Source organism: Gracilinanus agilis, chromosome 2 (genome assembly GCF_016433145.1).
Source record: "Gracilinanus agilis isolate LMUSP501 chromosome 2, AgileGrace, whole genome shotgun sequence".
NCBI lineage: Eukaryota > Metazoa > Chordata > Mammalia > Didelphimorphia > Didelphidae > Gracilinanus > Gracilinanus agilis.
The window spans coordinates 245,978,418-246,004,493 of NC_058131.1; the positions used below are offsets into that span (position 1 = coordinate 245,978,418).

Genomic DNA, 26,076 nt, shown 5'->3' on the forward strand with positions numbered 1-26,076 from the left:
CCTTATTGAATTAAATTTTAGATTATATTTTCAAAACAAAACACTGAGACATTTTCTAATTGTTTAAAGTTTTTGGTAATAAAACTGTAATAATGAAAGAAAATTAAGAGTAAACTTCTTTAAGAAAGGTTGACCCCTGGTGGGCAAGTTAAGGTTTGAAATAAAGTTGCTGCCTTTGGATAGTGGGACTTTGGTTTGAGATGCAACTAACAATGTGCAAAGAACACATAGTCTTTAAAAATATATACAAAAGAAATTGCATTACAAAATTAAAAATAAATTTTAGCATTTCTGATGTGATTTTTTGGGGGGAGCAATGACAATGTAAAAAAAAAATCACTTTCCTTTGAACTTCATCACTAGTTAAATTCCTGAAGGGGAAATATTTTAGTAATTAAGGGTAATATTAGCAGATGTCTAAGGAATATTGAATAAACTGCAAGCAACTTTTGTAATTCAATTGCCCAACAACAGAATTAAAAGTGAATATTAGTTAAATTGATTCTTTAAATAACCTTTACTCAACTTTTATTTATTTATTATATATGAGAACAAAAGTACATAGGTTTGAAAAAATTTAAGTATACTTATTCTTTAAAAAGCTCTCAACTTTTTATATTATTGCTATGTGCAACTTGTTAAAATTAAAGGATGTATTGCTTTTTTCATTTAATTACTGTGCCCATCTCTAATCTATGAGTAATATTTAATTTTTTATGGAGCTTACTGGGTTCTTTGTTTAGTTATGTTAATTTCTATCCCTATTCAGAAATATGAAAGCAGAATATAAGAGGCACCCCTGAAGTAGTAGAGTTCAAAAAGACTTGGGGTTCAAGTTTAGGATTAACTGGCTATGAGCCCCTGGGCAAACTTAACTTCTCAATGCCTTGGGCAAATTTTAGGACACTAAATTACATAATTCTTGTGGTTAATGGGCATTTGATAGAAGGAGTTTCCTCACTAAGAATTGTCTACAACAGAATCATAGTTTTACCAAACAAAAACGTAATTTTTACCTTCATACAAAATAATCTAAAACTTCCTTTTTTTTTTTAAGGAAAAAAGCTCAATATTTCTTAGAAACATATATATGTATAATTTTTTTAAAATTAAAAATGACATTTTAATAAATTTTGGCCAAATACATAAATGTTGTTCAGTATTTCAATCATGTCAACTCTTTATGACCCCATATGGGGTTTTCCTGGCAAAGATACTAGAATGGTTTGCCATTTACTTTTCCAGTTCATTTTATAGATGAAGTTAACAAAAGGTTAACAAAGTGTTAACTTGCTCAGGGTCACAATATCTAGTTTCTAAGGCCAGATTTGAACCCAAAAAGATAAGTCTTCCTGATTCCAAGCTCAGCACTCTGTCCACTTTGTCATCTAGCTGCCCAAATACATAAATGACCTAACCTGTACTTAATAAGTGCCTCACACATGGAACTTATTTGCCTTTTGTAAAATATCAATTTTTTTAAAAAATGCAGAAAGGAGACATGGAATAACATACAAATGTAAGTTTATTTTTTAAAAAAATGTGTTTTCTTGGGGAAAAAAAGCCCAAGATATTTGGCAAATTACTTTAAAATGACTAGAATGGCAATTTGAATCTCATAGAATTGGATGTTTTCTTCCTCACTGAGGAAAATGTTCTTAACTGCTTAATATATCTATACAACTTTCATTCAAAACATACATTTAATATTTTCATTAGTAAACTGGTTTAACTCTTACTGTGATTTTTTCATATTAGAATGCAGTTTTCCACAAATTTAAAAGTTAAACAGGTTTACTTATTCAAGCTGCAATGAACCAAAAAACCTAATATGTTAATTTTAATAGGCTGGTTGCTTTTCTTGTTAGTTCGGGAGAAGATATTTTAAACCAAATGGTGGATTGCCAACTCATACAAACACTTTAGAAATATATTTAAATTATTTACATAACATAATTCTTTTAAAGTCTATATTCCATAGGTACCCAAATCTGGAAAATTTGCTTTTACTAATAAGTAAGCATTATTTCAAAGCTTCACACAAGAAAATCCAATTTAGTACATGTTAGCAACAATGCTTATCCAAACCAACTCTCATAAAATTTATTTATAAATCTTATTACAACTGTAAACAGACATAAAGAATATTCTTTTTTTCTTTACATAGATGTGAAATCTATTTTGGAATACACAAACTTCTAGAAAAGAAAACTTAAGGTGTATATGAAATTTACCTTACCTTACTGTTTATGGTTTAAGAGTACAATTTAAAAATCAGCAACCAGGTCTTTTGTCTTATGTTAAAAATGAAATGAACATGATAATTAAAAAAATAAAATGAATAATGTCATCTTATGTAGTGGCAAACAAAGTCAACAATCCTTTCAAAAAGGAGACTATTTCATTTCCTCCCAACTTGGATTCACCATAAACACGATCCACAAATGAGATAGGAACCTAATGGAAAACAAAACAGAAACAGTGTATTCTTTTAAAAAGCAGAATAAGCAGAAACTCAATATGGTGCAAACCCACACATTTTTTTTTTACCCAGGTTAAAAAAGTTTATAATTATGAATGTTCTCATTTTATAATTTTATGAAGTGGTACAATGATATTAAGTTGTATTTAAGGCTATCCTTGCTTATTGGTCATTAAAAAGAAGAGTGAGCAAGGATAGATGTCTATTAAAATGAATTAAGAATTCAAGGAGCAAAAGAAGGGGGAAGAGAAGGAAATGGAAGCAGAGTTCTAACAGTGCTCTAGGAGAGAATGCTACTTTCTATTAATCCTAACTTAAAAAATAAACAACAAAAACCCCTTAACTTTCTTTTAAATGAGAAATCCAGTATGTAGCTTTACTGATTTTTTAGCATTAAATATGATTTTCTAATTAGACTCATACCTCTCCAATGGTATAGTTCAGTTGCCTAGCTCGAACAATCATTTCCATCTGGAAGACATATCCTTTAGAAACACATTTTTCCATTAATTTCTGTAGAACTTCTTTTCGGTATAACCTGTAAAGCATTAGAATGATAAGAAGGCTGGACAAACATACTAAAGTTGATTTCCATATTATCCAAGGTTCATATTTGTAGGCCTCTGAGTCATGAAGTACCACCATCTCAGAAGAATTAAATTGAGGTCCACCCAAAGGGTCATAGACTCACAATGAGCAGAAGTAGGTCAGAACATTTCCCCAAAAATTATGTAAGAGATGCATAAAGGTTATTATAAGAGAGATATATATGATTAAGAAAGACGTGCTGATCAGTGGTGAGAATGAGGGAAAATTGAGTCTACATACTTCTTAGGCATACACAATCTATAAGGACTCCAGTATACTGGGTGGACCCAGTCTGGAAAACTTAGGCTTAGGCTTTGAACTATATATCGGTGGGGTGGGGAGTAGGGGTAGGAATAGCCACATCAATGAGAAATGTATAATCACATCTAATTTATTTCCTGAAGTTCACAGATATTTGTACAGTCTAAATTTTTCAATATTAAGTTTCTATTTTAATTATTTTTGTGTATTCTGAATCATAAAAATATTACAGTATTTCTTAAAAGTAGCATTTGTTCAGGAAATGGATGTTTTGTATCTTTCAGGAAGTGTGTACCTTCCTTTGAATTGTACAGAAAAACGATTAAATGTAGTTAAGTGAATCATTTGAAGAACAACTTTCTACTGTAGTCTATTTCCTGCCAAAAGCAGCTAGTAAAAGCTGCTTTAAATATTAATTAGTAGAGGCAGCTAGGTGGCCCAGTGGATAGAGTGCCAAGCCTGGAGTCAGGAAGACCTGGATTTAAATCTGGCCTCAAACATTTCTAGCTGTGAGGCCCTGGACAAGACATTTAACTCCATTTGACTAGCCCTTGCCACTCTGCTTAGAGTTGTTAGTAGGTCAGAAAGTAAGGGTTAAAAAAAAAGTTATTTTTTTTTTTATAATTTGAAGAGAGACTTTTAAAAAGCCTGAAGAGAAAAAAAAATTTCTGAGAGATACTGGGAGTCAAGCCATGTTCTACAAAACCTTTCTAGAGGAAAAAAACAAACCAGCAAGGCATATAGAGAAGAGAAAGTATAAATGTAAGGCAAGAAAAAGCATTATACTGAACTCCATTCTCTCCCCTAAATGTCCCCAGGGTTTTACAGTAAAACCTCAATATGCTCTCTGAGAAACGAGCTACTCCAAGTAACTACAAAACTAGGCCTTGAAGTACTAGAGCTCTGCCTCAGAGGAGAAGGCAATAGGATGCATTTGTTCACAAAATGGGAGGTGACAAATCTGAGGATGAGGATCACATTTATAATGGATAAAAAATGTGGCAACCTGCATTTTCAAAAAGAAGTAAAAGTCCAAGACAAAGAAACCAATGACATTAGTACAAAAATCAGACCTCTGGTACTAGGAAAAACCTTTGCATATACTTTCCAATAGTATTCAAGTGCAAGGGTGCTCTCTCCTTCTAAAACCTTCCAAACACAAAAATCCTGGCCTTGTTATAATAGAAAAGGAAACAGAAGAGTTAGGGTATTTACTCTCTGTAGGGACTTGAAAATCCAACCCCCTCATTTTGCAGATGAGAAAATCAAAGTCCAGGGAGGCCAAATGACTTGCTAAGGTTTCATAGGCAAGTGGCAGAGCTACATAGACCTTTCTTCATTTTTAAAGGGAATACATCTTTAGAAGAGGGATGGGTCCACTTAGGTTTTGGTGGAAAAAAATTCCTCTGACATAGCTCCTATAAACATCAAGCCTTTATCAATAAAACCATCCTATTTTCCTATTGGCTTACATTTAAAAAAAGGTTTTTTGAACTGTGATTTATATATGATCTTCAATTGGCCATGATGATGTGTAGCATTTTAGCTTCAAAATTCTCTGTCTCTCTTTACCTATAAGGTTTTGGCTGACAGTCTAGGGACTAGGAGAGTTGGCCTGTAGTAATCTTTATGTAATATGAACAAATCACCTCAGAATTCAGTATTTTAGTTGTCAAGCTTTTAAAACTTAAGGTTTTCATTAAAAAGGATATCTATACTTGCATTACATACTAAAAATCTATAGCTAATGAAAAAAGGCTAACTTGTAAAAAAGAACTTGGAGTAAAATGAATCAGCATTTTTTTTTTTTTAAGTTTCAGGGTCAACAAATTTGGTATCGCTGTTTCTAAGTCATTTGGCATGAACATATCAATTTATAGATGGAATGAGGTACAATGGACAACCTGGATTTGGAAATACAGCACATGGGTTCAAATCTGCTACTTAGTAGTGGTATCTTAGAGAATTCATTTAACCTATGTGGGATTCAGTTTCCTCATTTATAATATTAAGAGGGGCAGACTAGATGCTTTCTGATGTCTCTTATAGCTGTAAATCCATGACCACTGTACATATCAGTAAATATAAGGATTTTTTATCAGAAGACAGTAATCTATTTAGAATTGTAATTTTATATATGGAAGAACACAAAGCTCAATGAAAAATTTAAAATAAACTAAACATTTTTCTAGGGAAATATTTTGACAAATACTGGTTTGAACTGTGAACAAACACAACAAAATGTTGCTTGTTATGCAATGGACTACCAATGGACAGACGCTCCATTCATTTTATAGAAATGTTAAGGAGCACAGTATTAATCTTGGTTATCTTCATCTACCTATGAAGTATTTCTAGAGGTTGCTGTAACATCTTATATAGCTTACTTAGTATTCTAGTCTGAACACTGCAGTGTCAGTCCAAGCACTTCTGAGAAATAAACATCAAGGGGGCTGCTGCTATGTGGCTCAGCTGGTTGAAAGTCAAGCTCAAAAATGGGAGATCCTAGGTTCAAATCTGGCCTGAGACATTTCCTAGCTGTGTAACCTTGGGTAAGTCACATAATCCCCAGTGCCTAGCCCAATGGTGGCGAACCTATGGCATGTGTGCCAAAGTGTGGGGGAGCACTAAGAGCCCTCTCTATGGGCATGCTTGCCATCACCTCAGAACAGAGTTCCCTAGAATGTTACTAGAAAGTCAGAAGGAGGCGGCTGGGCTGTTCCCCTTCCCCTTTCCACTTGTGCCTGGAGACATTTTTCCCATTACCTGCCTTTCTAAAAGGTTTGACATCACTGGCCTAGCTCTTATCTCTTCTGCCTTGGAACCAATATATCATATTGATTCTAAGACAGAAGGTAAGGGTTAAAGAAAAGAAATAAATATCAACTTTAGAATCTAAAAACATCAGTAATGGATTAGGACGAGAGAGGAAGGCTATACAAATTGCTGGAAAACATTGGTTATGATTATATAATGTAGGAATACACTGTACCTGAAACTTCCGGTTAAGTCTGATACTCCTGGTCTCAGCAAAATTTGAGTTAGGAAGTTGGCTCCCCTGCTGCCAAATAAAATATCCAAGTTTAGAGTTTAATAAAATAAAGAAATGGCCTTACTAGATTTTAAAATATGGGAACATCAGTCACACATTCTGATTAATATCTGAGTGACACTAATTGCAAAACAAATAAATTTATGCTATTAGATTAAAAAAAAAATCACCTACTACTTGCCTTTAAGAACCATTGTTGGTTTAAAAAAAGTTCCAGCAGATGGGGTTGCCTTATAAAAGAACTTTTCGGTTGGTTAAAAGATGTGACATACTCCATTTTTTAAGAATGGGAATTCAGGCTTTTCTTCATTGAAAAATTAGGTCCAAAGATTTTCCTTCTCCCTTCAATTAATTCAGATATTGAAGGGAGAGGGGAAATCTTTGGACCTAATTTTTTATTTCAAAAGAAATTCTATTAATGTGTACTCATTCTTATTCTTGACACTTAATATTTTTCAAGTAAAAGGAAATGAGTTAGAGCAACTTGCACAGCATTTTGTAATTCTCCAATATGCTATGTAATGTAATATTGTTAATTATTGCTAAGAAGTGGTGTAAAAACTATCATTCAGGAAAAGAGAACAGGCTTTTTCACTTGTCCAGAGTAAGGGATAACTGAGGGCCCTAGTGCTCTACTGATAGTCACAAAAATGAACCAACTTAGTATTTATTTACTAGGTGCTAGGCACAAAATGTCAAGAGACCTGGAAGAAGGTCTCCAGTACCCTAGGCGCAGCATTTACAGGAAGGCAGAGGAAGAATCTAACTGAATAAGAAGGTATGGCTGGGTTTGCCATATACCTAACAGAAGAGACCTACATTAATTAAAACAAAGATTTACTGAGGTAAATAGCAACCAGTATAGGGTACTATCTTTTCCCAACCCCCACTAGATAGTAAGCAAATTGGGGGCCCAGAGTTTCAATATCCCCAAGGCCAAAGCTGAATGCTCACAAAGAGCACTTAATATTTGTTGATTTGAATTTGCCACTAAGGGGTTTAAGAAGAAAAAAAAAAACTTGCCTTTTTACATCTAAAGGGAGATAGATCAAAACCGACAAATCACTCATTTGCATGCTTTTGGGGAAACTGGGAGTGGTTTCTTTGTGTGGTAGCCCAACACATTAGTAAGGGAGAAGTTTTTAATCACAGCTAAATAGAATTGAATTCCAAGTTAAAAGCTATGAATAGTTTTCATTAGCATTTCAAAAATGTATCTGGGCTTGTAGAAAGTGTTTCTTAGGAAAGCCAACATCCCCACCCCCCCAAACAAGTTTCCCCAATTCCCAGGGAAAAGTGATTTCCCTTAGACTAGGCAGAATTCAGTGGGTAGGGACAGGACTTTTGGTTATTGGATAGAGGTAACTCCAGAAAGAGAAATCAAGCATTTCAGTACTTTCTAGGTAAAGTCACTAAGTGATTTGCCAAGGGCTATATAGCTAGACTATGTCTAGAGGTAGGTTTTAAGTAGGCTGCCCCTTAAGTAGCTGCCCCTCAAAGAATCCAATCCAGGGTTTAGTGGATTAAGAACCTTGGTTCAAATCTAGCACCAGACAATTCCTAGCTGTGTGATCCTGGGCAAGTCAACTTAACCCAAATTGCCTACCCCTCACTCCACTTCTGCCTTTTGATGGATATTTAGAATTGATTCCAAGACAGAAGGTAAGGGTTTAAAAAAGAAATAAAGAAATGGCAAAGGCAGGGTAAGGTCCATTTTCAAACAATCCAATAGTAATCCAAATTGGATTACCTTCAGAAACTTATAGATGCAAAATGTAACAAGTAATAGCAGAGTGGTAGAAAACTTTAAACAAGTCAGAATGAAAATATCTTTTAATATCTGAAGCACAGTACTGTAAATAGTTACATACTTAAGGTAGTTCTAAAACAAAAAAAAAATCTTTTTGGTATACTGACATTATAGAATCAAAAGTTTACATTTATTTGCCCAATAAATAGAATTAGAATAAAAACAACTTAGACCATTATTAGTGTTATTATTATATGACAGAACAAAAGCAAAACTTCTGAATCAAAAGTAAATATATATATATAATTACTCCTCCATTAACTCTACTGTCAGAGAAACTATAGAATTCTCATTTAAGTGTATCAATTTATTGGTAAGGAAAATTACAAATCCAATTATCGCAGAAGTTAGTGGTAATTTGGGATTACCACCCAGAAGCACAAAAAAGCTAGTGGAGTTAAAGTAGTCACTGATTGAAATTTAAAATATCATATTTCTTTATGAATATCATAAAAAAGCAAATCAAGTTAGGATTAAAAATTATGGCCTATTATAGGGTGGATTATTCCATAATACCTTAATTTTTTAGGACTTTCAAAATTTTTATACTGATTGTTCACAAGCTGAAGAATTCACATACAAACTAATACTGTATTATTCATTTTTTAAAAGGAAAAATTCTGTATGAGAAATAAGAACTTGTAAGTTTTAAGCTCTTATAGAGAAGCCCATGAATAGAAGGCAAAGTATTATATAAGTACCCTTTTGCTTTTTAAATAGAAGATTCAAGCCAAAAACTATATAAAAATTACTTTATAGACAATTAAATCTACCTGATAATTTTTCTCTTCAAATCCCAGCCATAGACACCTCCATTTCCTTTGTAGCGAGTTCCAGAAACAATGTCAAAATTACCTTCTTTTTGTTTCCTACGGGAAGCATACATTAACTGACAATTTATAAAAGTTATCACAACTGTTATTTTCACAATAGAAAATTCTTAAATATTTGAAAATTAGTGTAAAACTAAATAGGGGAGATAAAGATAAATTAAAATTTTAACCATTTGTTATAATTTTCCAAAGTATTAGAAATACTACTTACCTAATGAATTCTGGAATAAATTTTGGCTGAAATTTGGGGGAAAAAATGGTAAGTAAAATGAGGCCAAACTTTTAAAGCTATCAAAGAAATAAATTTTCAAAGGAAAAAAAAACTTACATGGTGTGAGAGATCAGCATCCATAATAATAATGAAGTTTCCTGTAGCATGTTGCATCCCATGAATATATGCTGTTCCTGATTAGAAAAATTTTAAGTTACTTCCATTCTTGATGACTTTTAATGGATTATAGTTAAGATATTAAAAAAGGAAAAAAGTTTTGGTACAAGATATACACCAAGTTAGCAGGTTTTCAAATTAAAGTACACTTTCCAGTTTTAATAATTTAATGCCAATTTTTCTTATGGTTTTTTTTAATCATTACTTTTCAATAATGCACCAGCTGACAGACCCTCCTTTATAAGAAAAAGTTAAGTAAAACATATTGACACACTACCATATCTGAAAACATGCAGCAGTTCCTATTCACACTACTACTTCACTAGTGAGAAGAGGGAACTACTAAATTCCACCCTCTATCCTACTAAAAGAGAATAGAAGATACTATACATAATTGTCCAAACATTATCTACTATAAATTCTAAGGTTAGCAAAGGGTAAAAATCTTCAGCCTAACACTTAAGATGTTTTAGGAAAGACATGAAAATGCAGAAATAATAATAAACTCAATATTTGTATAACATTTTAAGATTTACAAAACAATTTACTCACAATAATCTAGCGAGATAGGTTGTACAAGTATTATCATTTTATAAATGAGGAAACTAAAGTGCTAAGATGCCAGTGATTTGTTTCATGATTATGCCACTATGATGTGGCAGAGGCAGGAATCAAACTCAGTTCTCCTGAGTAGTGGCTGTGTACCTGTGTTGCCTGGCTGCCTCTGAGGCATATGTCAACATTATCTGGTTTTTCTTATCCAGACTCTGAGAATCACACTTACTTAGTGTATGAGTAAATGAGGCTTTTGGAGGCCAGCCGTCATGTTCTACGAAGCCATGAAGGCTGTAAATGCTAGTGACTGACTGGGTCTGCTGAGGACTAGCCTCGCTTAAGTACAAGGTTAATTACCAGATGAATAGCTGTTAGGTGATGAATTCTCTGGCTGTGGGTACCCATGAGGCAAGTGTTAAGAATCATTCAGGTTTCAGGCCACCCATAGGTATTATTTTTACTTTTTACAATCTCATATTTAGAATGCCAACAACCAAGAAGATGATATACACTAGAAAAATTAAGCCACAACCACTTTAATTATTGGATCAAGTTACAGCTAAATGAAGACTAAGCATGATTTCTTGGAAGTCAAAAGAGTCTGGCAGACCAAGACAACAAGTCATTATATTGGGATGTATAGTCATCTTATTTTGCACTGTTCACGATCCTCGAAAACAAAAAAAGATCTATACTATCACTATGGGAAATCCCAATGACATTACAAAATAAAACCCATGCACATCTGCTCATTTTATGATACTCCTAATTGTCATCTTCCTATGTTAGCCATTGAGTGCCCAATATGAAGGAGGGCGGGGGTGAGGGGGTTTGGGGGTAGGGGTGGGGAGTATAACTCCCTCTTGCCACTTCCAGGATAACAATGGCACACATGGCTTGTCCAATGGCTAACCCTTCCTCCTGTTATATGACTGTTCTCTCATTTTAAAGTCATATTTTCCCTTTCACTCATTCATTTCTTTGATGATACCCTTCACTTCACTTCTTTGTAATTCCTTGTTTATCCAGCCTGCTCATGTCCATCATGTACTTCTTTACTGATCTTTAAGTAACTTTTATTTCATTTCTTTGGAGAAACTGAAATATTCCATGACTCTCAGCCATATATTAGGAAGAATAATGTTAAAAAAATGAGCTGTTGTTTTAAGGGAGAAATTTGGGATCTACATGTTGCCCACTCAGCTATCTGAACAATGGGCTTTCTTCATCCATTTGGTTTTTCCTTTATGGAAACTAATAAGGTGATTACAGATTTCATTTTGAAAGTTCTGTAGTGTTAAAAGGCTTGATGTAAATAGCACAATATTTCAGTCTACTAAAAACACTTGAAGCACCACCCTCCCATATCTGTATATGAAGAACCTCACTTTACAACAGCAATAAACATCTTTGCTATTGTATAGGAGGATACTTTGCCAGAAAGAAAGCCTTCAAAATAGTGTCTTATTTATTGCACCAAATGCCTTTTACAATCAATAAACATGGTAAGGTCTTGTGTTTTGTAGGATCTTGTAAGATGTAGTTTTACTACATTACATCTTTTAGTTAACTTTGTGAGAGCAAAGATGTGGCCCTTAAGAAGCAAAAATGACCCACAAAATAATTTTAGTATATATACACTAATATCTAAAGTAGGAAATAGTGATAAACCTGCAAAGTAACTTACTATTGAGTCCAACTCTCATTTTACTGAGGAGTAAGCTGAGGCACAGAGAGGCTATATGAATTGCACAGGGATCACAAAGTAAGTGAATGAGTTTGATTTGAGGCAGGTTTTTCTGGTTTCAAGTTTAGTGCTCTATCCAATATGCCATGTAGACTTGAAGCAGCATATACCTTGGCACTCAGTGATTTCAATGTGAAGGTGGGCAGGGAAAAGATGGAGAAAATTATGCTAGAAAATGTAGTTTGGGATTTTAAAAGGGAGAGGGCAACAAAGGCTTGTAAACTAAGAAGGTGATTTCTTGTGATCTCTAAACAGATATGACTAGCTATAAAAGTGGGAATCATTTCAGAATCAGCTCTCTGTGTATAGTTAGATAATTGACAGGGTAGATCAAAATAAACATCTATAATAGGAGGATAAACATGCAAAAATGACCAGAATACACAAAATTACAATAGCTCCAATGAAACTATTTAAATGAAGTTCTGGCTTTGAAAAATGGAAATGGATGAATGTAAACACATTGATTCTATCACTATTTCTTATAGATATTTAAGTAATGTAAAATGCTCAATATCAATTGATCAACCTCATATCTGTATATGGATAGCATTTTCCTCCATAAGTCCTTTGTAGTTGATTCGAATGTTCATATTATTGCTTTTATGATTTGTTCTGTGACCCACTAATTTTTAAAGATAAGATTACTTACACTCTAATTTTTAATGTTTTTCCATGATCCTTTATTAAATATAATTTTTTGCATTATGATTTGAAAATGATTCATTTAGTATTTCTACATTTCACTTGTAAGAATTTTCTGACTTAATATGTGGTAAATTTTTGTAAAGGTCCTATGTACTCCTGAGAAAAAGTCCAGTTCCCATTCTGTTCTTTCCAGATGTCTAAAATATCTAGCTTATCCAAGTTTCTAGTCATCTCCTTGATTTCTTTTCTAGTTTAATTTATTTGTTAATTTGTTACATTTGACCAAAAACACACACACAACACTACATCATGCATATTTCTATTTTCAGTTCTTTTTCTGATGGTGGACATTCATAGTTGTTCTTCAAACAATATTTCTGTTGCTGTTTTTGTTTTAAAATTATCTTGCTCAGGGCAACTAGGTGGTTTAGTAGATAGTCCTAGAGATAGAAGGTCCTGAATTCAAATCTGTCCTTTAGAGGTTTTCTAGCTATGTGACTGTGGGCAGGTCATTAACCCCAATTGCCTAGCCCATTACTACTCTTCTGTCTTGAAATTGACATTTAGAATTGATCCTAAAACAGAAGATACAAGTTTTAAAAAATAAATAAAACTAATCTACTCATCATTTCTTAACGACCAGTAGTATTTCATCACAATCATCTCATAACTTATTTAGCCATTTTCTAATTGATGGGCATTCCTCCGATTTCCAAAATTCTTTGCCACTACAAAGAGAGCTGCTATAAATGTTAGAACATATAACTGTGATGGCAAACTATGGCATATGTGCCAAAAAAGGGCACACAAGAGTCCTCTCTGTGGGCATACCCACTGTCACCACCAAATTTATTACTAGAAAGCCAGAGGGTCTAGAGGTGGAGCTATTCCCCTCCCTATCTCCATGCACCTGAGGACATTCCTCATCTTACCCACTCCTCTGCCCAGCAGCCAATGGGAGTACTCCTTCTCTCCCTTGTTTGGGGTAAGGGGGGTTGGGGGACAAGGCACTAGGTCTCTGGGGGTGGGGCGGGGCAGGGGCAGGTCCTGATACTCTTATCTCTAAAAGGTTCACCATCGCTGTGTTAGAACATATAGGTTTTCTTTTGTTTTTCCTTGATCACTTTAGGAAACAGACCTATTGGTGGTTTTGCTAGGTCAAAGGGTATGTATACACAGTTTTATAACACTTTGGGCATAATTTCAGATTGCTCTAAAATGGTTAGATGAGCCGACAGTTTCACCAACAGTATATTAATGTCTCCATTTTTCCACATCTCTTTCATCATTTGTCATTTTTCCCTTTTATCATTTTAGCCAATCTGATAGGTATGAGATGATATTTCAAAGTTGTTTTGATTTGCATTTCCTTAAGATTTATTTAGTTTTAAGAGGGGAAGGGATGAAGTCTCCCATTATTAGTTTTTTTTAATCTATTTCCATCTGTAATTCATTTATCTTTTCCTTTCTAAAATTTAGATGCTATAGTATTTGGTGCACATATTTTGTATTATTATTATTTCATTATCTATGGTACTTTTTAAACATACTGCAGTTTCTTTTATTTCTTTGAATTACATCTATTTTAGTTTTAACTTTGCCTAGGATCTTGATTGCTTCCCATTTTTTTTTAATCAGCAGAAGCATAATAAATTCTATGCCTGCCCTTTATTTTTATACTATGTGTGTGGCTCATTTTTAAGTGTTTCTTATAAACAACATATTGTTGGGTTCTGGTTTTTTATCTATTCTTTATGTTTTATGAGTAAGTTCATCTCATTCACATTCAGTTATAATTACTAGTTGTGCATTTCCCTCCATCCCATTCCCTCTCCCCCACCCCCGACTGTTTATCTTTCTCTATTTTACTGTATCCCTCCTAAGAAATCTAATTTACTTTTGACCACTGCTTCCCTAATCTGCACAACCCTCTAAAATTCTCTCCCTACCCCTATTGCCTTGCTCTCTTTAAGTTAAGAAGACTTTACTATCCAGACTAGATGTATGTTATTCATTACCTCTTTAACCTATTTCTTTTCTTTTTTTTAAACCCTCTCCTTCTGTCTTAAGAGTCAATTCTGTGTATTGGTTCTAAGGCAGAAGAGTGGTAAGAGCTAGGCAATGGGGGTTAAGTGACTTGCCCAGGGTCACACAGCTAGGAAGTGAGGCCAGATTTGAACCTAGGACCTCCTGAGTCTCAATCACTGAGCCACCCAGCTGTCCCCTCTTTAACCTTTTTCTGATGAGAATAAGGTTCCCATGATGCCTACTCTCTACCATGTTTTCCCCTCCACTGTAAAAGTTCTTCCACTCATGCTTCTTTTGTATGAGATAATTTGCTCCATTTTATCTCTTCCTATACCGGATTTTATTTTTAGGACCGTTCAATCATAATCAACCTCTTTCACTATAATAATAACATTTTAAAGAGTTACAAATGGCTTTTTCCCATATAAGAAGTACATAGTTCAAACTTATTACAGCCTTTGTGATTTGTCTTTTATGTTTATGTTCTTATATTCCTCCTGATTCTTTAAGTCAAATTTTTTGTTCAGTTTTTGTCTTTTCCTCAAGAATGGCTAAAAGTCCTTTGATTCATCAACTTTTTTTTTCCCCTTGAAAGATTACAACACTTAGCTTTGCTGGTTAGATTATTCCTGTTTGCAAATCCAGCTTCACTTTTCTTTGGAATATCATGTTCTATGCCCTTTGGTTTTTTAATGTAGAAATTGCTAAATCTTGTGTTGTTCTGACTGTAGCTCCACAATATTTGGCTTTGTTGAAGTTACGTGTCTCAATTAGTATCTTTACTGATTCCCTCAGATTTTTAAAGTAAATCATCATGTCATTAGCAAATAGGGATAGTCTTACCAAGACACACAAAACACTTATATAAGTTCAAATATGAAGTTCTCTTAGGTAGAATGACCTCAAAATTTTTATGCATTTTATGATTGTTTGCTTTGGGATTTCCCTATTATTGCTTCTTGAATTTTGTTATTGTATAGAAATGCTGTAGATATTTTAAGAGTTTATTTTGTATTCTCTTTAATTTCTTTCTCTAGACATTGCTATTGCTAATATTTCCAAAAATATGCGAAATTACAGGGGTAAGAGTGAGAATCCTTGTTTTACTCCAGAGATTCCACTAATACATTTATGCCCCATAAAGATCATTGATAAGACAAATCTCACATACACCAAAATTCTTATAGTAGTATTTTTTGTGAGAGGGAAAGGAGAGGCACCTCCTATGTACCAGGCACTTTTGTAAGTATCACTTAATCTGATCCTCATGACAACCCAGTGAGGTGCCATTATTATTCCTAAAATGACTCCCTCAGGGTCACATAGGTATTAAGTGTCTGATACTGGATGTGAATGCAGGTTTTCCTGACTCCAGTCCCAACATTCTATCCACTGCCCCACCAGCTGTTGCCTTCAGTGGCAAAGAATTTGAGTTAGATTTAGCTTTATAGTCATTTTATACGGTACTCTGATCTAAGGACACTATTATTGACCTAAGACATTCTATCTCCCTAATCCTTGAATTTTCATTTCTAGGAATTATTTCCCTCCTTATCTCCACTTCCTAGCTTCCCTGAAGTATCAACTAAAATCCTAATTTCTACAAGAAGCTTTTCTTAATCCCCTTTAATGCTAGTGCCTCTTCTGTCTGAGGTTATCTCCAATTTGCTCTGTATATACCTTGTTTGTACAAAGCTGTATGCTATTTCCTCCATTAGAATGTAGGCTCCTTGATGGCAGGGATTGTTTTTGCTTTTCTTTGTACCTCCAGCACTTAGCACAGCATTAGCACTTATTGATTGATTGACTGATAGTCAGAGAAATATGTGATTTGAACTAATGATGGCCTAGTTACATATTTAAAGAGTGAGAAACTGACAGTTAATGTACTCTACTTATTAAAATGTGCAATGCATTCAAGGAACACAAAGAAGGCCCTCAAACACACATCTGGTGGACCACTTAGAAATAAATTTATATCAGAATATGGTGGGCCGACATGCATGACTCATGCTTTACAGTGCTGAAGATAATACTCCTATTTTTGAAATAACAGGCCCAACTATCAGAATTAAAGATAGTCATTCTATTAAATTATTTTACATGACTATGGAATCCTAAGTAAATAGGAAACTATGTAAAAGTCTAAAATTTTAACTTCATTTATGAGTCACATAGAGAATGTAAGTGGCAAAATATTTCAGTATAATACCGAATACAGAGAGTTCTCACTTTACATAAATTCACTTCAAGTAATTTCAACTTTATATAAAGAATTCTGAGAGAATTCCATATTCCAAAAGAAGACCTGGTTATTGTTAGTGCACAGAATTGAGAGTACTCTCTCTGCTCTTGCCTGTTGGCTTAGACATGTGGCCTCTTACCCCTCCACCAAAAAAATATCCTCTAAGTGAAAGCAGGCCAGATGCATGAAGAGAGAGCCTCCTGCCTTAATCCTTTCCCCACATGTTCAGGCAAATTTGCATTAGGTAAAAATTGTTTTATGTGAGGGTTTTCAGAACAGTTCACTTACATAAAGTGGGAACTATCTATATGTATATTTTGGCAAAATTCATATATAAAACTTTAAAACTGAACAAGTTTAATCTTTGTACAAACTATATTATTATGGATATACTAAATGGTCATATATTTTTTTAGAAAAGCAAGTCATATGGAAGAGGCATATTAAAAAGTTGTATTTTTTAGCCTATACTTTTTATATTGACTCCTGTGATTTCTTAAGCAATATGCAGCACATGGTTTATATTTTGTTTTATGACTCAGGGTTATTATTAGATACATTAATTATCACAGAGTACACACTCAGCTATAGATGACATGAGAAACAGGGCTGAATGATTTGGCATAACAATACATTACTACACATAATAAATAGTTAAATGTCCCCATAGAATGCTGAACTGTATGAGTTAGCACATTTATATCCCTAAGAACTAATAAATTCAAGTGGCTTTTTATGCCACCCTTCTCCAACCTCAGACCCATATACAGATGTTACTTGTATTTCCAAGTGTTACATAGTCAAGATACTATTGATCCTTCTGACTAACTCTTCTTTCCTTTCACTACAAATGGATTTCTTTTCTATACTGTTTACCACCTCTAAGACTATCACTCTCAGTCTTTGATACTTTTAAATTTTCTTTCTTTTTCTTCTCAATTTTTAAGCAACAAACACAACCAGCTTTTAACAGGTGAAAGATGCCAAATAGAGCACTCTTTCTTTTAAAAGACTGACCAGACATATCAATCTGCATATAATCTTTGGGATATAGATTTAGACCTTTTATCTTTAATTCCAGGTTTAGTCACTCAATGCTTTCACTGTTTGCAGTAGTTACTTAATAAATGGTTGTTGACTGTTTTGAGGCTAGTCTCCAGACAATCAAAAAAGCCCTTATAAGAATCTAGTTTACTCAACAAGTTAAAATCATGTCTCTAAAACTACTTCCCTCAATGTCTTAAAAGTTATGAATTTTTAAAAGCACAACATAACTATTTTAAAAACTACAAGAAAAGCACAATATTCAAATGTTTCTCTTCTCAGCTTAGATATGCTAAAATTACATAATTCCATTTTTAATTATTGGTTATTAATTAGCTAAAGTAGTAAACAAATTATTCTACTTAATGACTACTTACCGAGTCCAAGCTTTTTAGCTCTGGGTCTTAGAAGCTGTAAGAGTAAGAAAGTCATCAGTCTTTATCTATAATGTAGATAAATTCATACTAGTCAATTATATTTTTAAAATGTTATCACTGTTAAAAATAAAAGAATAGAAACAATCCCATACTTTAGGAAATTTAATCTTATCTAGGTATGGTCAATAAACTAATTAGTAATACACTGAGACACTGGTTCCTGTTTTTTCTAGCCTGTCACAGGGAGAAGATAGAGGAAGAAGGACTAAAACATCTACTCAAGATTGTGAACACAAAATGGAATCTAAAACAAAATCAGCTTATAATCAAGTCAGTGACCTCTGTGGTCAAAGTAATCAACTGAGATATTAGAAAGATATTTTTATAACACATTAGGGAGAAAATATAAAAAGCCCATATGTGATATTTTCAAAGTTTATAAAGCAATTTAAAAAACCTTTTAATTATTTATGATTGCACATTGCTTTGTTTCCAAAAAAATCTTTACTTAAAAAAGGTCAACGTAGAATATCTTATGTACATAAACAGGGATACCTGTAAAGGCATGTTCCACTTTAAGAAAATGTTTGGTCTTGGGAACATGGGAATTGCCATACTGGGTAGTCAGAGTCAACGTACCTCTTTCCAGTTTCTGTTAGTCACCAGATGAAGTAGGAAGGAATGGCCTGCACTGATGTTGACTTTGGCTTGCTTCTCTTAGAAGCTGCCTTTCGTGGCCTTATTATTAATAAATATGTTCAAATCCCTTTATTTCCTGCCTACAGGTTTAATGAAGTCTATGTTTATTATCCACTGTGTGAAATGGTATTATATTAGCTATCCTAAAATTCCCTATAGCATATTGCCTGTAGGTCATCTTCTTTGTTTACTCAACTCATTCAAATGTTTATTAAATACTATGTTTTAAGATACTCAAGATGAATAAGACAAAGTCTCTGCCCTTAAGAGACTATAAGGAGATATAATCACTTTATCTCTCAGGACCCACTAGCATCTTATGATTTCCAAACCTATATACAATTTTGTTTTTCAATATGCTACTTACCAAACAATATGTTTGTTTTTTTAGGATATGCGAAACTAAAGTTATAAGGAAAACCTTAAGTTTTTCAATGTTATCTTTTGTTGGTACATATTTTTATTACTCCCTCTTTATCCTGACAATTTCCATAAGAGTTGGTTTGGATGTAAATACTTCTTATACTAAAGGGAAAAATGGAACAGAGTTCCAACTTCCTTGAATTGTGTACCATCAGTAAATTTAAACCTGTAAGTTATAATAGAACAAACTATCTAGGTATTTTCCAACATAAACAAATTTGATAGATGAAAATGAAGATTAAAAAAACTAAAAAGCATTTGCTTAACAAAAGGATCCATTAGTACTCATTTACTGCATTAAAAATAAGGTTCAATTAAAAAATAAATTTATGCACAAATTTTATATTAGAAACATATTTAGATGCCCTTATTGATTATATTTGCTGAGGTGAGTACGCATACTAGAAAAGTATAATTTAGCAACAATATCCAAACATTTTGTTTTTATTTGCTGTTAAGAATTCATTTTAAGGCCCAACACATCAAACCTCAAGTCTTCAAAGCACTATTTCATGAGCAGAAGTATTGTATATCAGAAATAAGCAAATAGGATTGGAATCAGAAGACCTAAGTTTAATTCTAGCTTTATTAATCTTATGTTTTATCATGTATCCAACTTCCTCTAGTGATTAGTTTTCATACATATTGAATTTATCATTTCATGAAATACAGCTATATCTACTGTAGGTATTTTTAACTAAAAAAATTACAAAAATAAAATTGTGTTTTTATTTCATGGTGATTATGATAATTAAATTTTCGACATTTAAACAAAGATTTATTAAGCACTTATGTAATTCTTTAATTTTTAATTTAATCATCTTAGTTAAATTTTAAGATTAAGGATATTCCCCAAATGAAATTCACATTTAAAATCTTTAAGCTCTAGTAGTTTAACAGTGCTATCAGGCCCCATTGCTCATCAAACTATAATATATGCCAGGCCCTGAGGAAACAAATATAAAGAATGAAACAATCTCTATTCTCAGAATATTTACATTGGAATGGAAGAGTCAAGTGTCTGTATGTGTGTACATAGTCTTTACATACACACACACACACACACACACACAAATGCAAAGAGAATATAAAGAACACAAATACAAATAAATATAGTTAAATACAAGGAAGACTGGGAGGGAGGGCATTGAGATAAGGAAAGATTTTATGTAGAAGGTAATGCTTAAGCTACATCTTAAAGGAAGAAAGGATTTCTATGAAGTCTAAGCTGTGAGGAGGAAGTGAATTCCAGGCACAAATAATGACCAGTGCAAAGGGCCCTGAGATGGGAAATGCCTGTGTATAAATCCTCTTCCCTTCCAGCAGAATTTAAGCTCCTTCAGAGCTTAGTATCTTCTGCACCTAGAAGAGTGTCTTGCACATAAGTATGCACTTAACTGTATGTAAACTGAACTGGTCAAATCCAAAAATTTTAAAAGCCTGATAACATAGTAAGGCAATGGAACAAAGTACAACCCTATCTACCAACATTATCAATTGTTTCTATTGTAGCATTTTAAGTGTAATTTATTCAATGCAATTCTAGACTGCTTTTTTAAGAATCTTATTCAGTAGAAAAAAACTCTGTTACTATGAAAGACTTATAGGAAAAAAGTTACAAGGGTTGAGTATGTAAATCTAGCATTCTGACTTAGAATTGAAGATACCACAAATTACATATTTATCTGATATTCAATAAAACATTGGCACTTTAGTTTTAGTAATTATGTTCTAGAGGATTACAAGGAAGATTAAAATAAAACTCACAGAGCTTATATAAGGTGTAGTACTGGATATAGATACCAGTAAGGAAACTAATCTCACAGGTAGTGATCTTTGCTTTAAATACAGGTCAGAGAATACATCCACTAGAAAAAGTCAAAGTTAAAAATTTAAGAAACCATAGCATCTATCTATTACCTCTACAAAAATTTCAATGTCATACATCTCATGCTTTAAAAAAAAACCCCGTCTTTAAAGGAGGACAAACAGCTGTGAAAATGCATAATTTGCATAAAGATCTGTGATGATGTGAAAAAGTGAATTTATCTCTGTATCAAGTATTATACTTGTGTAATCAAACATGCTCATTAAAAAAAAGATAAAAACACACCAGGTAGTTTTCACTTTTTATAAACTTTATCTTTGCCAATTCTGTAAATTAAGTGATTATCATCATTACTTTCCACCTTTCCCTTACAAAAATGGAATATAGTTTAAAACAAATATAGAGTTTAATGTAACTCACAATTTTATCTGACCCATATATCTTTTTCAACTGTTCAGCAACTTCCTGTGTTCCATCTGGACTTCCATCATCTATGATTATAATTTCATAGTTGTTTCCACTGAAATGAAATTTTAAAAATTATTTATTAAAAATAGAAACAAATATAGCTAGTTGGTCAGCACTCTAAATTGTAAACTATTAGTAGTGAAGAACACTTTACAATGACAGTAGTGAGGAGTACTTTACTATTAGTAATGAGGAATATATTTACAATGATAGTAGATGTAAATAGTAATATGTCCCTCAGGAAAATAAGAAGAAAACTCACTAAATATTCAGAATGAGACTAATACTACTACTTCTTTACCTTTACCTTCTGTCTTGGAATGGTTATTGAGTAAGGGTTCAAAGGCAGAAGAGTGGTAAGGTCTAGGCAATTGGGGTTAAGTGACTTGACCAGGGTCACACAGCTAGGAAGTATCTGAAGCCACACTGGAACCCAGAACCCAGGACCTCTCATTTCCTGGCATGACTCTTTATCCACTGAGCCACCCTAGCTGCCCCAAGTCTGATTCTTATTTTTGAAACAACAAATTATGAGTTTCAATTTCTCTCATCCTATAGAAGAGTAAAAATGTTTTTAAAAATGCTTGACATAACATCATGGAAAATACCACAGCTAAGGTATTAAAATTTCAAATGATGAATTATATTTCCCAGGCTTGGAAGAGAGGGAGCAAAGAGTTATGTAATAGAATCAAATAGAGCATTATATTTTCTAAATAGGAAACAATCTATACAATAGTACATAGAAACCAATGTCTTTTTTGGGGGAGAAATTTTAGGTTCTCATTAATCAAAACTTCAGGCTCTCACTAATTAAAATTACTTTTGGGACATATGACCAAACACTTAAAATTCCTATAAAGAAAAAGTACCACTTAATTAAAAGCAAAAATCTATTTTCATCCTCAAATAATATTTCATTTACTTTGGAAGGAGAGTTTGAATTGGGTATAGCAAAAAGCAGTGAGTTATGGGTAAAAGGTTATTGACTGGCCTGGGTGTTGAGTCCTGGATTCCAGTCCTAATTTTATCAAGATCTCATTATGATAAATGAGCAAGTTACTTTAGCTTGGTTAACCACAGTTTAAGTTTATGTTAAGTCCAAACTTATTTTATGTGACTTTAAAATAGATCATAATGTTATACTGAAGTTCACTTAAGTGAATTTTACTTCCATTATATAAAATAAAAATGAGAAGCTAGATTAGCTACATATAAAGTTATTCATAAATACAAAATAGATTTGGAGGGCATGAAATGAAAAAAATTTTTATGAGTAAAGTCAATGCAATTACAGCAGGATAGGATGGAACCTGTGGCTAGGAAAAAATTTATTTTGCAATGAATATCCCTGATAAGGCCCTGATATGCAAGAAAAATAGCAAACTAACACAAATTACTTCATCTGTTCCCATGGTTTCAATAATCATCTCTAAATGATTGACTCTCATATATTTGTCCAGTTCTGATCTCTCTTCTAACATTCAGTATGCTATCTCCAATTCATTATATGTCTCAAGCAGGATTCAAAACTGCCTTAAACTTGACATGTACAAAACAGAACTCATCTTTCCCTACAAACCCTTCTCTTTCCTAATTTACCTATTACTAATGAGGGCGCTACCTATTCTCCCAGTCATCCAAGCAGGCAACTTAGGTATCATCCTTAGCTCCTTACTCTCATCTCCTATATCCAGACAGTGGTCATGTCCTATCCTTTTGCTCTTTGTAACCATTCTCCTATAGACCTCCTTTTGTCTTTTGACACTGCCACCTCTCTGGTATAGATCATCATCTCCATATTTCTGGACTTTTGATAGCCTGCTAGTGTGTCTCCCTACCTTAAGTCTCTCCTTACTCCACTCTGCTATCAAAATGATCTTCCTAAATCTGATTATATTCTCCCCCCTACTCCCCCCAATTCAATAAACTCTGGCAGCTTCCCTATTACCTCCAGGGTCAAATATATAAAATCCTATTTGTCTTTTAAAGCCCATCATAACCCCTACTTCTTCCTCCCCTCCACATACTCCAGGATCAAGTGACACTGATTTCCTTGCTGTTCCTCAAACATGACACTACATGTCCAGACTTCAAATATTTTCTGTCTCCCCCCCTCCCTCCAATACCCTCCCAACTCTCTTAAAGCCTCAGCTCTGCCTCCTAGTTTCCTTTGCTTTTAAAAAGTATTAGCTCAAGCCTCAACTTCTTCAAGAAGTCTAACTCTTAATTGGCTTTCCCTTAATAACTCCCCATGGTTCCTGTCTTTTTTGGAGACATAGTTATTTGCATGTGGTCTTCTCCATTAACCAGATTTCCTTGAGAGAAGGGCCTGCTTTTTGCCTTTATTTGTAATCCCAGAACTAAATACATTGCCTAGCACACAACAGATGCTTATTAATAGTATCTGATTTATGAGTTATATATAAGACCAAAAGCCATTCCTCCATGGATATATGGCCAATGGATATGAAGGAAATAAGTATTTTTTTTAAACCCTTACCTTCCGTCTTAGTCAATAATGTGCTAGTGGCAAGAGCTAGGCAATGGGAGTCAAGTGACTTGCCCAGGGTCACAGAGCTGGGAAGTGTCTGAGGCCAAATTTGAACCTAGGACCTCCTGTCTCTAGGCCTGGCTCTCAATCCACTGAGCTACCCAGCTAGCCCCGGAAATAAGTATTAATCATCTATCATGTGCCAACATTGTGCTAACCAATTTGTAAATACTATCTCATTCGAAACAACCTTGGGAGATAAATATTCTTATTTTACACTTGAGGAAACTGAAGCAGACAGGTTAAATGACTTGTTTAATGTCATGCAGCTAATAATGCTTGTGCCTGGATCTGAAATCATGTCTTCCTGATTTCAGGTCCAGGGTTCTATCTACTGTGCCACTGCCTGATGTGAATAATTTTCAAAAGAAAAACTGCAGAATATGCTCACCAAAATCAATCTGGCATTAGAAAGCACAATTTCTAGGCAAATACCTAGAAAGCTACGTAGCAATGGCTATTAAAAATCTATTTTCCTGAAACTACTATGGTCAATAAGATTGACTTGGCATTTTATATTTTAATTTAAAAAAATTAATGTATGTATGTGTTACATTAAAAGTGTCATCATACATTTTTAAACTTAAATTGCTTGACACCAGAAATTGTGGTGTAATGGAAAGAAATGCAGATTTGAAATCAGAGGATCTGGGCTCCAATGTCTGACTCACACAATCTTATTGCTTTGCAATTTATCTAGTCCAATTCTCCTCAATTTACAAGTGAGGAAATTGTGACCCCAACTGATAAGGTGATTGGCTCAAGAAGTCATAGATAAGTGGATGCGTTTAGCATCAAAATTCCCCAAATTCCCCGGTCTTCGGTTTCCAAGTCTCGAAACTCCATCATTACAACACATTTGCTTTTAGTTAACTCACTTAATCATTCAGGGTCAGTTTCCTCACCTGTAAAATAAAGAAAATAAATTTCTTTTAGTTCTACATTCTATTATCTTTAATGTGCCCTACAACTAAATAGATGAAGAAAGAAATCTAATAATTTATAAACAAATCAGTATTGATTCTTAATGGAAAAATGTTAGCTTTGAAGCAGTTACATTTTTTTCAAACCAAACAGGATCTTCTAATTTCAGATCAGGATCATAGATTTGAAACTGGAAGGAGTTATTCTAAATCTCTCATGCTAAGTGGGAACAAATATTAGAACTAGGATTAGAAATCAGGTCTAAATTGCACAGCTACCCAAAGCTGATCTTAATTAACAGAGAATGCAAACCTCTGCAATTCTATACGATTATGTCTAACCTCTACCAAGGTGGGGGTTGGTGGGGGTGGAGGAAAAACTTACATACACAATTCTCATTCTTTTGTAAAATATTCACTATAGCCAGAGCTTTGGGACGCGGGGACTAAGGCTTCCTCTCCCTAAGCCACTCAGCCTGACAATGAGACCCAAATCTTGGGGGCCATTCTGAACAGCCCATCTCTTTCCCCAGTGACAGGCTGTTTAAATGATACTCCAGTCTGAGGCGTCTAGGGAGAAAAGAAGGCCAAATTCAGCCCTGGCTCTTCTCCACCAGCAACCTAAGGGACCAGACTAAGCCGAAGTGGGGGCGGGGGGGGGGTGGGGGGAGAAGGAAAGGAGGAGGTTCTAATGCCTCGGGGAAGGATCCCAGGGAGAGACGCCCAGAAGGAGTCCCCCAGGGAGGAAGCCGCCATTATCATTCGCGATTACGTAGTGAGTCCTCATAAAACGCTTTCATTCTCTAGAAAGCTACGAAAAAGTCCTGGGGGAAGCGAGAAGGGGGTCTGGGCAAAGGCAGGTTGGAGCCACAAGGGGACGGCCAGCTCATCCCTCCTGAGAGGGGGCCTGGGGCGGTACCTTTCTCCGAAGCTCTTCACCAGCAACCACACGATGAGAGGCAGGTTCTCTCGTTCATTGTAGGTGGGGAGAAGCACCGAGTACTTATCCACTCCTGTACCCTCCGCCGCAGCCTCTTTCACTCCTCTTCGCTGGGACCCCGGACTATTTGGAATATCGCTCTGGGAGGCCATGGCGGAACTGCCATCTACCGGAACTGGAATT

At 34.2% G+C, this 26,076-nt stretch overlaps 1 protein-coding gene across 3 annotated transcripts; it reads right to left on the reverse strand.

The window, feature by feature from the left end:
- Window positions 1-1,541: 1,541 nt before the first annotated feature.
- Window positions 1,542-26,076, reverse strand: DPM1 (dolichyl-phosphate mannosyltransferase subunit 1, catalytic). Of its 3 annotated transcripts, none has more exons than XM_044661109.1 (9): window positions 25,873-26,076; window positions 21,429-21,528; window positions 18,059-18,092; window positions 9,355-9,431; window positions 9,238-9,263; window positions 8,967-9,062; window positions 6,324-6,392; window positions 2,906-3,020; window positions 1,542-2,457 (listed from the first exon to the last, which is right to left on the reverse strand). In XM_044661109.1, exons 1-9 carry the CDS (start codon window positions 26,043-26,045, stop codon window positions 2,353-2,355), a joined length of 795 nt encoding a protein of 264 aa, XP_044517044.1. In that variant the 5' UTR covers window positions 26,046-26,076; the 3' UTR covers window positions 1,542-2,352. The 3 variants fall into 3 exon arrangements, with proteins under 3 accessions (XP_044517044.1, XP_044517042.1, XP_044517043.1); XM_044661107.1 differs by having other exon boundaries at window positions 6,324-6,389; window positions 25,873-26,057; XM_044661108.1 differs by lacking the exon at window positions 6,324-6,392 and having other exon boundaries at window positions 25,873-26,057.